The sequence below is a fragment of the Hemitrygon akajei genome, chromosome 12 (genome assembly GCF_048418815.1).
Source record: "Hemitrygon akajei chromosome 12, sHemAka1.3, whole genome shotgun sequence".
Taxonomy (NCBI): Eukaryota; Metazoa; Chordata; class Chondrichthyes; order Myliobatiformes; family Dasyatidae; genus Hemitrygon; species Hemitrygon akajei.
In genome coordinates, this window is record NC_133135.1 from 79,123,228 (window position 1) to 79,135,710 (window position 12,483).

The following is a 12,483-nucleotide window of genomic DNA, read 5'->3' on the forward strand; positions in this document are numbered from 1 at the left end:
AATTGTAAAGTTACAGTGGTGCTAGGAAGTTTGTGAACCTTATGGAATTTTCTTATCTCTCTGCAAAAATATGACCTAAAATGTGATCAGATTTTCACGCAAGTCCCAAAACTAGATAGAGAACCCAATTAAATAAATAGCATAAAAAGGATTATATTTGTTCATTTATTTATTGAGAAAAAATTATAATTACATGTATTTCTTGGAAAAAGTGTGTGAACCCATGCTTTCTGTAACTGGTGTGACCCCCTTTCACAGCAATTACTTCAACACTTCAACAATTAACATTTCCAGTAACTGTTAATCAGTCCTGTATATCGGCTCAGAGGAATTTTAGGCCATTCCTCCTTGGAATACTACTTCAACTCTGAGATGTTGGTGGGCTTCCTTGCATGAACTGCTTGCTTCAGGTCCTTCCACAACATTTCTATAGGATTATGGTTAGGACTTTGACTCGGCCATGCTAAGACGCGAATTTTCTCTTTTTAAACCATTCTGTTGTTGATTTACCCTTGCTTTCGGATCATTGTCATGTTGCATTATCCAACTTCAATTAAGGAGTTGACAAACTGCTACCCTGACATTCTCCTGATATAATTTTGAATTCATCGTTCCTGTAAGTTTGCAAGCTGCCCAGGCCCTGTGGCAACAAAGCAGCCCCAAACCATCATGTTCCTTCTAATGTGCTTGGGATGAGGTTTTAGTGTTGGTGTACAGTGTCCTTTTTCTTCTAAACATAGCAATATATATTTCTGCCAAAAAGTTCAACTTTTGATTCACCTGTCCACAGAACATGGTCCCAGAGTGTTGTAGATCTTCCAGGTGGTCTTTTGCAAACATGATGAGACATGCAGCAAGGTTCTGTTTTGGAGAGCGGTGGTTTCCTTCATGGTGTCCTTCCATGAACAGAGACTTTAGCAAGTTCTAGAGATTTCTGCTGATCTTTTGCTGTCTCCCTTAGGTTCTTTTTCACCTCCTTCAGCATTGCACATTATGCTCTTGATGTGATCTTTGCAGGATGCCCACTCCTAGGGAGAGTAGCAACAGTACTGAGTTTCCTCTGTTTGTAGACAAATTCTCTTGCTGTGGACCAATGAACACCCAAGACTTTAGGAATGCTTTTGTAGCCTTTTCCAGCTTCATGCAACTCGACAATTCTTTTAAGGTACTCTGAAAGTTGTTTTAATGGAGACATGGTGCACATAAGCAAATCTTTCTTGAGAAGAGCAGGCTATTGTCAGTAACCTGACTTTGAGTGTCTCTTTTTTTTTTAATAGGACAGAGCACATACAATCCACACCTCCAATCTTATCTCATTGATTGGAACACCTGACTCCAAATAACTTTTGCAGAAGGCATTACCCGAGAGGTTCACATACTTTTTTCCAACAAATACATGTAATATTGGATATGTTTTCTCAAATAAATTAACAAGTATTACATAATTTAATTGGATTCTCTTTTTGCAGTTTTAGTGCTTGTGTGCAAATCTGATCATATTTTAGGCCATATACGTATGAGCAGAAATAGAGAAAACTACAGGGTTCACAAACTTCCTAGCACCACTGTATAAGGTTATAAAGATATTTATTAACATTTTTTGAATCTTGGACTAGGAGCATTTATAAAAATTAGAACCAGACTATTCAGTAATAAAGTTAGAAAACACCTCTGTGTTGAATATATTGGAATTGGATCTGAGTTGGTGGAACAAATTCAAGGGCATTAAATAGCCTACTTCTGTTCCTTGTATCATGTTCTGGTGAATATACTGTATTTGCAATATGATTAGTTATCTGTCGTATCATGTCTCAAAGATTCTATACAGTTTAATTTCATGAATATTTATTTAGCGATGAAGCGTGGAGTAGGCCCTTGGATAGGATGTACAGGGACTCCTTACAGAACGGTGCCAGAATTGAACTCTGAACTCCAGAACAACCCGAGCTGTAATAGCGGCATGCTAACCACTATGCTACCGTGGCTCAACACTTAAAATTCAAAGATAAGAATTTATTTTGTAGATATGATCAAGGTTATATGTTGCAAATTTCCCACTGGTTACGACATTTGGATTGTTAAATCAGTTGAGTTTATTTTGCTGCATTTGGGGGCTGAGTTTGTTTTTCTGCAGATGGAGAGGTTTATAATAGCTGTACTACTGATCTAAGAAACATGCATTTGAAGAACAAAATCAGTTGCATTAATGAAGTCTGTGATGCATTTCGAACTGCTGGAAGGACAACTGTGCCTTAGGATAATGGACGTAGAGGTATGAATTAAAAAGAAAAAAGTGTAATCTGTTCTTATTTTCTAGTGGCATCCATTAGTCCTCCACAGCCGCCATCTGTCAGTGCATGGAATAAGCCTTTAACATCTTTTGGATCTTCCTCATCTCCTGAGGTAAGCATAACGATTCAGAGTATTGAGTAAGGTTTTAGTTAATTGTTTCTCATGGTCCACATACATTGCACCTTCCAGCTGCAGACTACTGCTACGAAATCTTTGTATGGTGAAAAGGAAATATCTCATTTTCTGCTCCAGTAGAAGTAGAAAATTAATGGGAGTTTTTGTTAGGTGAGGTTTGAGCACAAAAACCATTCATCAGAACCTTATCAAACCACAGTTCATCTGTTCAGAATCTTTCACATGTAATGTTCCTCTTGCTGTGTTGATAAAATTTAAATATTAAACATGAATGGGTTTAGCTTCCAAATTGAAATTATCTCTTGATATTCCTGCACTCTTAACAGTTTAACATTTGAGTTGTTGCCCATGCTTTACAACAAACAAATTGCCTGAAGCCACAATCCCAGAGAAATTTTCAACACATCCTCAAAGTCTGATTGAGATCTCTTGACATTGCAGTACAAGCACTCAATCTAATGTAAGATCTCCAGATTTTATTTTTCTGCAGAACTGCATGGCTGTTTCAAATTGTAATAAGTGATTCGTTATAGTTACCCATGATTCACGCCTTTGTACACTCATGGCCACTTTATTAGATACACCTTGTTTATGTTAATGCAAATATCTAATCAGCCAATCATGTGGCAGCAGCTCGATGTATAAAAACACATAGACATGGTCACGAGGTTCAGTTCGAAATGTGATCTAAGTGAATTTGATGTGGAATGATTGTTAGTGCCAGACACAGTGGTTTGAAAATCCCAGAAACTGCTAGTCCCCTGGGATTTTCACACAAAACAGTCTAGAAATTACAGAGAATATGTGAAAAATGGGGGGGATAAATCAGGTGAAGGCAGTTTATTAGGTGAAATCGCCATGTTAATAAGTGTTAGAGGAGAACAGCCATTCATGATTACTCAAATAACCACGTGTTACATCAGTGATGTGCAGAAGTACATCTCTGATCACACAACATGTCGAACATTGAAGTGGGTGGGCTACAGCAGCAGAAGACCACAAACATACACATAGTGACCACTTAATTCATTAGGTAAAGGAGGTACCTATAACATGGCCACTGAGAGTGTGTGTTGACTCTGAGGCTCAATAAACTGATTAGAAAGGCGGGCTCTGTTATAGAGTCAAACTATACCCCACTGGAAGTTGTAGAACAAAGGACCCTACGGAAAATCCTGGCAATTCTGGACAAGGTTTCTCACCCTCTGCGTGTCACCTTGGCTGAACAGAGGAGCACTTTTAGTAATAAACTAAAGCAATTGTGCTGCTCCAGAGAGCGCTGTGAGGTCATTTTTACCCTCAGCCATTAGGCTCTATAATGAGTCAGCCTGTACTAGGGGAGTGATGTCCCCCTCCTGTAAGACTGTTATTAACCTCTGTTTACCAGAGCTCTGTTTACCAAAGGCCCTGTGCAATACCACCACATCATATCTGGATGGTGTGAATGTATACCCATTACTGTATAATACAGTAATTCTTAACCGTGTGAACTTGTAAATCTTGGATATCTTATTTTTAAGGTAACTTAATCTTTTATTCTTTGTATTTGTATATCTGTGCACTTGTAATGCTACTGTGACACTAATTTGGGATCAATAAAGTATCTATATGTATATATGTATTGCACACACAGACACACGCAATAAAAAGTTTGTAAACCCTTTGCAATTTGCAATTTTCTGCATTAATTACTCAAAATGTGGTCTTACGTACAGTGTGTATGTTTATCTGCCTGTTACGTTGCTATCATTTAGGGCAGCAGTGAAGATCCTCCATATCTGATGGTGTTTGGGCCTTTCTTCATTGTGTCAGTAGCTTCTTCTCAGTTTTCACTACTATCAGTCCCTGGCGAAGACGCAGGAATACCATCACACTCAGATGTAGAAGGGTTCTTCATTGCTGCTTCCGTAATCATTTTGTTTTACCTGTCAAGATTGTTAGCCCTGAGCTGAAGTTCGGAACCTGGTTGACTGGAGACCATTTGCCCTTTGATCTGATTGGTGTGGGTGATCCTGCCAAGAGACAAAGCATAAGTCTCTAATTCCAGCCAACATAGCTCTCCGGCTCATTGAGGCATGCAAGCCTTCAAACTTCAACAAAGCTGTGGTCCTCTTGGAGGCATTTGCCTTGTACTGTTGTTTAACTGCAAAAAGAAATTGAATAATTGCTCTTTAAGGACTTGCAGAAATTAATTTAATTGAGGTGGCAATCACTATAAATTGCAATGATCCAATAACATTATCAATTTATTTCAGCATGCTTTTTGGGATTTGCTTACAGAGAACCTTGTTTTCTGTAATTGCATAAGGCATGTTTTCCATTTTCTTGCAGGGAACGGTTTCTAGTCCAGAGGCTGGAATTGAGCTCACTATTGAGGCAGGTCAAGTAAATAAAAGTAGTTGCACCCCAGCAGCCACAACCACCACCACTGATGTGGAAGCAGAGAGTGATGTAAGCACAACAGAAAAGGCTGCTGAACTGAAGTTGCCAGAGCCAAAAGAACAGCGACAGAAGCAGTCTCGTGCAGGCCCTATCAAAGCTCAGAAAGTAAGCTACTTTGACTATGGTTCACTGGAGAAAGAGTGCAAACCTAATTTCAGACTGTTGGTATTGTGTAAATAGTTCAAGAATTTGTGACCAGGTGGGGTTGACCTGTAAGCTGCAGACCATTGCAAATATCAAAACATTTGTATGCTTTACCATTTGGCTTATTAAAATAGGAGTGCAGCAACAATTACAACTTGTTTGATTTGTTACTGCATCTGCATGTTAGTTTCTATTTAAGCTAGGAAGTCAACATTGCTACTTCCCAACAGAAACAACATTTCAGTGCAGGCATCTGTTCTGGTATTAGGCCCAGATTAAGAACAGTTGAAGCTGGATTCTTTTTCCTACGTGTTTTACCACCTGTGCCACTTTGTTTCTCTCTCAATCCAAATTCCCTTCCATCTACTTTACCTAATTTGACTGGTACATTTATCTCCTCCAGCATTCTTGTTTTTTTTCCCTCATCCTTAAATCTCTTTAATTAAGGGAATTGTCAATTCTAAATTTTAACAAGATCCTGAATATCATAGATTTATGCTATGCAAACTGACTCCATCCCAACTTCAAGCATCATACATACATTCATTCAGTAATGTAAATGGATCTTTAGTTGAGGAAAGTTTAACAAAGGCGCACATAGTGAAATCCTGCATCAGCAAACTTTGGAACATTCATATATTTTCCAGTTAATTTTTTGAGCACAGTGTGGCATGTATACATAATTTTTAAAATATCAGAGTACCCCATTATTCAATTGTGCACTTGGGTTTAGAGGAATCAAGACAGTCAAAATGTTCTGTTCACACTTAAGTATTATCACCTGATGGTGGAAAGCCATTTAGCATTTACAATGTTACATATAAGAATTTTGACTTTGTGCTTCTTGTAACTAAACAGGTTCATCTGTTATAACTTGATAACCATTAACAACGGTCATTTTTGCAGCTTCCAGAGTTGAATCTAATGGAGAACAAAGAACATAAACCTGGTCCCATTGGCAAGGAGCGATCATTGAAAAACAGGAAGGCCAAAGATGTGCAGCAGCCTGAAACAGAAGGAAAAGATGATCCTCCAGCCGCTACTGTTGGCGGCCCAGAACCTGTTATAACACAGGAGTCAAATGTGGTGACTGAATTAAGCACTGAGGTAAAGACAATGATCTCTGTGCCAACAACAGAATTTGAAGAAAATTCTAAGGTAAAGTCAATACAATAAAATGCTTAAGACTGATTGTTGATATTGTGCATTACCTGCAATCGGTTTTGGGGTGCCATTAAAAATTGATGAGAACGCATAAGGCTTCTGTTGTGAATGGGCAGGGCAAATGAAATTAAATGTGGGCCATCCACTTCAGTAAATAGAATGCAGTTTTTAAATTATAAGAGATTGAATAACATTTTTGATCAGAAGAATCTTGGAGTTCTTGTACTGGAATTGCCAGAATGTAATGAATAGGGATAACACAGTTAAGAAAGTAAACAAAAATCCATTGGCCTTTAAGATTTGAGTATAAATGTAAAGAATCTTCATGCAGGTAGATGGAGCCCTGGTAAGATTGCACCTGCCGTATTGTCTCCCTTACTAAGGAAGGATATTCTGATGATGGAAGTAGTACAGTGATGATCAACTAGATTAATTCCTCGAATGAAGGGACTGTCTGATGAGGAAAGATTGGACCTGTATTCTTTAGAGTTAGAACATTGAGTGGTGGTCTCAATTAAAAGTACAACATGCTTATCAATGTAATCAAGCCAGAGAGTAATGAATCTTTGGAATTCTTTAACCAAGAGGACTATGGAGGCTGAGTTGCTAAGTTATATTCAAGATTTGGATTAATAGATATTGAAGGAAATGGCAGTGTCAGGGAAGCAGGGCTAAAATAAAAGGACAGACTTGATCCTTTTGGGTGTCAGATGCTAAAACCACCCCTTGTTTTCACTTTTTAAAGACATTGCTGATAGTGTAGCTAGTGATTGGATGTGTTTGCATGTGCTGACAGTAGGATGCTATGTCCTTGACTTTAGTTTCAATTAAGTTACCTGGAAAAATAGATATATACCTTGTATTTTCTTATTAATAATTTAGTGGCTTCCAAAAGATAGAACACCCAATTAAGCTGCTACTTCATTAAATAAAAATTCCTAGATTTTGCCATTTTATAAGATTTTTATCTGTGACATTTGATGAGCTCCAATATTAAACTTGCCTTGTGTCATTGGATTAGGATGCCATATTTCAAATAACTAATGCACACAGTGAAAACTTGAAGTGCATTTGATAATCACTTCTCATATTCACAAAGCCTTATAAGACTCACTCAAAATTACTTGTTAATATAACATTCAACTTAATTCAACACTTTGAAGAAAGTGAACATTGGAGAGATGCTGAAGATTTTAACGTCCATTTTTCAACACTGAATTAGTTCAGCAGTTGATATTTAACATGTTATGAACTGCTATTAATGACTATTAGGCAGGATGAGAATTAGACCATCAAATATGCTCCACCATTGAATCGTGGCCCCTCTTTTTGCCCCACTCAGCCCCATTCTCCTGCCTTCTCCCTGCAACCTTTGATGCCTCAACTGATCAAGAACATATCAAGCTCTGCTTTAGTTATATCTATTTATTTGGCTGCCCCAGCCATCTGTGGCAATGAATTCCTTCAATTCACAGCCCTTTGGTGGCTATCAAAATTCGTCCTTGGCTCTTTTCTAAAGTGACATCCTTGTATCCTGATGCTTTGCCCTCTGGTCCTGGACTTTGTCACTACTGGAAAAATCTTCTCCACGTCCATTCTGTCAAGGTGTTTTAATATTCAGTAGCCTACAACGAGATCTTCCCTCATTATTCCAAATTCCAGCAAGAGCCATCGAACACCTCATACGTTAATCATTTAATTCCCAGGATCATTCTTGTGAACCTCCTCTGAACCCTTTCGAATATCAACACATCTTTTCATAGATACGAGGCCCAAAACTGCTCACAATACTCCAAATGTGGTATGACCAACGTATTATAAAGCTTCAGCATTATATCCATGGTTTTACATTCTAACCCTCTTGCAATGAATGACAGTGTTGTTTGCCTTCCTTACTATTAACTCAGCCTGCAAGTTAACCTTTAGGGAATCCTGCACTTGGAATCTGAAGTCCCTTTGCAACTCTGATTTCTAAATTTGTTCCCCATTTCAAAAATAGTCTACACCTTTTATTCCTTCTATCAAAGTGCATGACTTCCCAAAGACTGTATTCCAGCTGCTACTTTGCCCTGTCTCCTAATCTGTCCAAGTCCTCCTGCAGAGTATCCTGCTTTCACAACACTAACTGCCCCTTAGACTATCTCTGTATAGTCTGCAGACTTGGCCACAAAGGCATCAGGTCCATTATCCAGAGCATTAACATACAGCATGAAAAGTTGTAGACCCAACACTGACCCCTGCAGAACACCATTAATCACCAGCAACCAACCAGAAAAAGGCCCCTTTTATTCCCACTCGCTGCAAGATCAATTTCAGCTAAATACCTTCAATCCTGTTTTCAGCCCCATTTTCAATTGTCTGTTGCTGGAACTTAAATTCTTATCCCTTTCTGAACTTTTTGTCTTGTCCTTAATTCTGGAGACTTCTACAACTACCCAGAACTGTTCTCTTTTTACTTTATCCATGCTTTGCTAAGTTGTTGAATCCACTTCCCTACTATTCAGTTGAAATTAAGATTGATTAGAAAGTTAAATAGAAAGTTTCTTGAGATGGTAATAGGACAAATATTTGACTAGTGACAAAAAAATTTATTTCAATGCAGATGTGCCTTGTCCTGGGATAAAGCAGCAGCACTCTTAAGATGCTGTTGGTTTTAATCTGATAACTATTTAGAGGATTGAATTTTGATCAAATTTAAATGTTAAAAGTTTCAAATTGCTAGTTTTTTTTTAAATTAAAATGCCAGTGCAAGTATCCAGGAGATATACACATCAATATACATAAACTAAAAGAGAATGTGAGTGAAGTACCTATGAAAACATTGAACTCTAACCTCAAATATTGGCCAGTGCTACACTTTTGTGCACAGATCAGTGATTATTGGAAAATTGAATCCTTGTTTATTAGTATGTGATAACACACCACTGAGGCCCTCTATGTACCTAATGGTTGGTTGGCATCCATCTGTCTCAAAGAACAATGGGAAATGATGATCATCGCAAGCCTGGGCAGAAGGAGATCCTGAGATGCCCAGTTGTCAAGACCCCCTTCTCTTGGTCTCACACTGTAGGCCAAAGAAAAGCTTGCTGTCTGGGTTTACTCACATAGTCTTTGTCTCCCCAAGGCTGCCCACAAAGCAGTGGATTTATTTACCCATAGCTGGGGATCTGGTTCACAAGCACCAGGGTGTGTGCAGGGACCAGACTTCATCGCCTGTAGTTCAACTTGAGTCTTAACAGAGTTCAGTTTCCATGTGTTGCCCACGAAGAGGCACTACATGAGGCTTGCTATTGGAGAGGATATGTACTAACAGGGAGAGACTTGCACATTCAGTTCTCACTTTCACAGAACTGCTGGCCAGAGGTGGAAGCTGGAAGTGAGAGCAACAAGTACTACCCACTACACTACCACACTAGACATATCAGAACAACCATTTTGACACCATTGGGTGTACCTAGTCCACTCCAAGTAATGAAAGTTGTGCCTCAATGTTCTAAAACCATTAACACAAACAGCTTACTGAAATACAGATTGAAGAGCCACTTGTCTAAAGTTGTAGATGTAACAAGGCTTTGTCCCATCACTCAGATGTCTCAGATATCCTTGAGATGTGTAACCACTCTAATGCATGGTGTATTCATTTATTGTTTCCCTCATCACTTGTACTTGATCAATCCCTGAAAAAAATCAATATATCTCATGGAAATAATTTGAATGTTTCTTTATTCGTATGTTAACTAAAGAATCTAGCAATTTTTCATGGAGTCTGGGACAGCCTTTCACATACATGTAAAGCAATTCAGAAGGTTATAAAAAAAACAATGTATTTATGCATTACAATGCTGTATGTGCAGATTTTATACTGTGGTTGTATACTTGTTTTTTAAAAATTGGAACTGCAAATTGTGTGTGCCTACTTAACACAAGGTTAAAATTTAAGTGAATGTAGATTTCTTCCGAAAGGCTGATTTCTTGAATGAGTATCTAAAGTACTGTCAATGACCAAACTTGAACCAGTCTGGTTATTCTCCTCTGACCCCTCTCATTAACAAAGCATTTTCACCTGCAGTATTGCTGCTCGCTGGATTTTTAAAAATTATTTTTGCACCATTCTTTGTAAACTCTAGAGCAGGGTTTCTCAGCCAGGCTTCCATCCGCAAGAGATAGTGATTATTTAAAAAATAATCATTTTTTGGACTTCACAATGTGCGATGCAGTGGTGGGCAGCGTCTGAGCAGCCACGTAGCAATCTTGTTCGAGGTCTCAGCCCAGTATAGCATTGCACAGAAGGACCTTGTTTATTTGGCTGAGCCCATTCTCAGTTTTTGACATGAGATAGGGGAGGCTGTTGATAATTGGTGAGCACTGTTGCCAGAAGGGGAGGGGGCGGTAAGTTAATAATTGGTGAGCGCTGTATTGCAAGGAGGGGAGGATAGCAGGCTGATGGTTAACACTGTATTGCAGAGTGGAGGATGGTAGGCTGATGAGAAGCATGAAGTGTGTTTTCTGAGCATTGAATGGACTAGCCCATCTTGGGCTGTGACATCAGCCTCTCCCTCCTGAATTATCTCCCCCAGCTTCCCATTACGCACCGCCAACTAACTTATGGGAGCAAACAAATTACCAGCGTAGTAGAAAACTGAAGGGATACTTTCATTCTAAAGACAGTCTAGTGTGGTGATTTTTTTTTGAAGAGGAGGTGTGAGATGGAAGAGAAGGATTCTAGTCCTAGGCCTAAGGACAATTCTGATAAAGTTAATGAAGAATCTCAATCTTCTGAGTCATTTAATTGCAGTAGTGCAACAGCAGACACAAAAAATGTCGGTCTTTACAATGAAAGTTGTTTATCATTGGGTTTTACATGGACTGGGGATCTGAGTTGTCCTATTCCTTTGTGTAGAGTCTGTGGCAAACAACTTACAAATACAGCAATGGCTCCAGCAAAATTGAAAAGACACCTAACTACCAATCACAGCCATATGACACAAAAGTGCTGATTATTTTAAACGACTTAGAATCTCAAAGCAAACATTAAATCTTTTGAAAATAGTCACAGTCAGTAAAACAGCTCAGGAAGCAAGCTATTTAGTAACTTTAAGACCAGTTCACTAGAGAACATTTTAAAATACTGAAAACCTGAACAAAGAGCACACAGGAGTACTGTGTACTCCTGCACACAGTAATCTGGTGGATTAGCAGAGGAAGAGTGTACTTTAAAGAAAATAGGCCCGATTTTACTGAATGCTTTGAAGATGAAGAATGGCTGCTGAAACTAGTCTACTAAACAGACATTTTTCATCATATGAACATAGAACATAGAAAACCTACAGCACAACACAGGCCCTTTGGCCCACAAAGCTGCGTCGAACATGCCTGAGCTCCATATGCCTGTCCAGGAGTCTCTTAAATGACCCTATTGTATCCACCTCCATCACCATCTCCAGCAGCCCATTCCATGAACTCACTACTGTCTGCGTATTTTTTAAAAAACTTACCCCGATACCCCTGAACCAATTGAGCAAGTCTCTGCAAGGCCCTGGAGAAAGTGTTTTGACTTCAAGTGACAAGATTTTTGGATTTAAAAGGAAACTGAATCTTTGGAAAAATCGTGTTGCAAAAGGAAATCTTGAAATGCTTCCACTGCTTCTTTGGCTTGAGAGTGAGAAAGGATATCAGAAAGTCTCGAGTCTTATTGAAACCCTCCTGGAAGAACTGCAGAACAAAATTGAACAGTATATTTTCCTCTCTTTCAACACAAGTGTATGACTGGGTGAGGGGCACTTTCTCTGAATCTTCTGCTCAGCTTGAGAACACAACTGCAAGAGAAGAGGGAGAACCTTGTGAGCTGCAGTCTGATTATGCACTCAAAATGAGATTTACTGACCTGCCCCTGGACATATTCTGGATTTCTGTGAAAGAAGAGTATTCATAGTGGGATGCAACGATCATTTTGCTGCAGTTTTCAACCTTTTACATGCATGAGCAAACACTTGCCTGTTTAACAAGCATCAAGAGCAAGGATAGAAATCATTTCATTTCAGTTGAAGGTGAAATCCGTGTGTGCTTATCTCAAGTTCAACCCAGAATTGAGAAATTTATTTTTGCTTTGAGTTTTTAAAATTTATGAAAGGGAAAGAAAGCTTAATTTCAAGAAAGCAAAGCTAAAAATTAATTCTCTACTCAAAAGAACATTGACAATTATATCTACAACTTACTGATCACACTAACATACTATGAGCTATAGATATAATAACTTTTATGCAGGGGTTCCCTAAGACCTGAAAATAATTTCAAGGGATTGTCCAG

The 12,483-nt window shown here is 38.6% G+C and overlaps 1 protein-coding gene across 13 annotated transcripts in view; it reads left to right on the forward strand.

Moving 5' to 3' along the window:
- prrc2c (proline-rich coiled-coil 2C) overlaps positions 1–12,483 on the forward strand; it is a 98,971-nt gene that overhangs the window by 69,613 nt on the left and 16,875 nt on the right. For all 13 annotated transcript variants that reach the window (XM_073063569.1, XM_073063562.1, XM_073063570.1 and 10 more), the window contains exons 20-22: positions 2,318–2,403; positions 4,759–4,974; positions 5,920–6,171. In XM_073063569.1, coding sequence (XP_072919670.1) covers positions 2,318–2,403; positions 4,759–4,974; positions 5,920–6,171 — 554 coding nt within the window. The remainder of the gene's footprint in view (positions 1–2,317; positions 2,404–4,758; positions 4,975–5,919; positions 6,172–12,483) is intronic.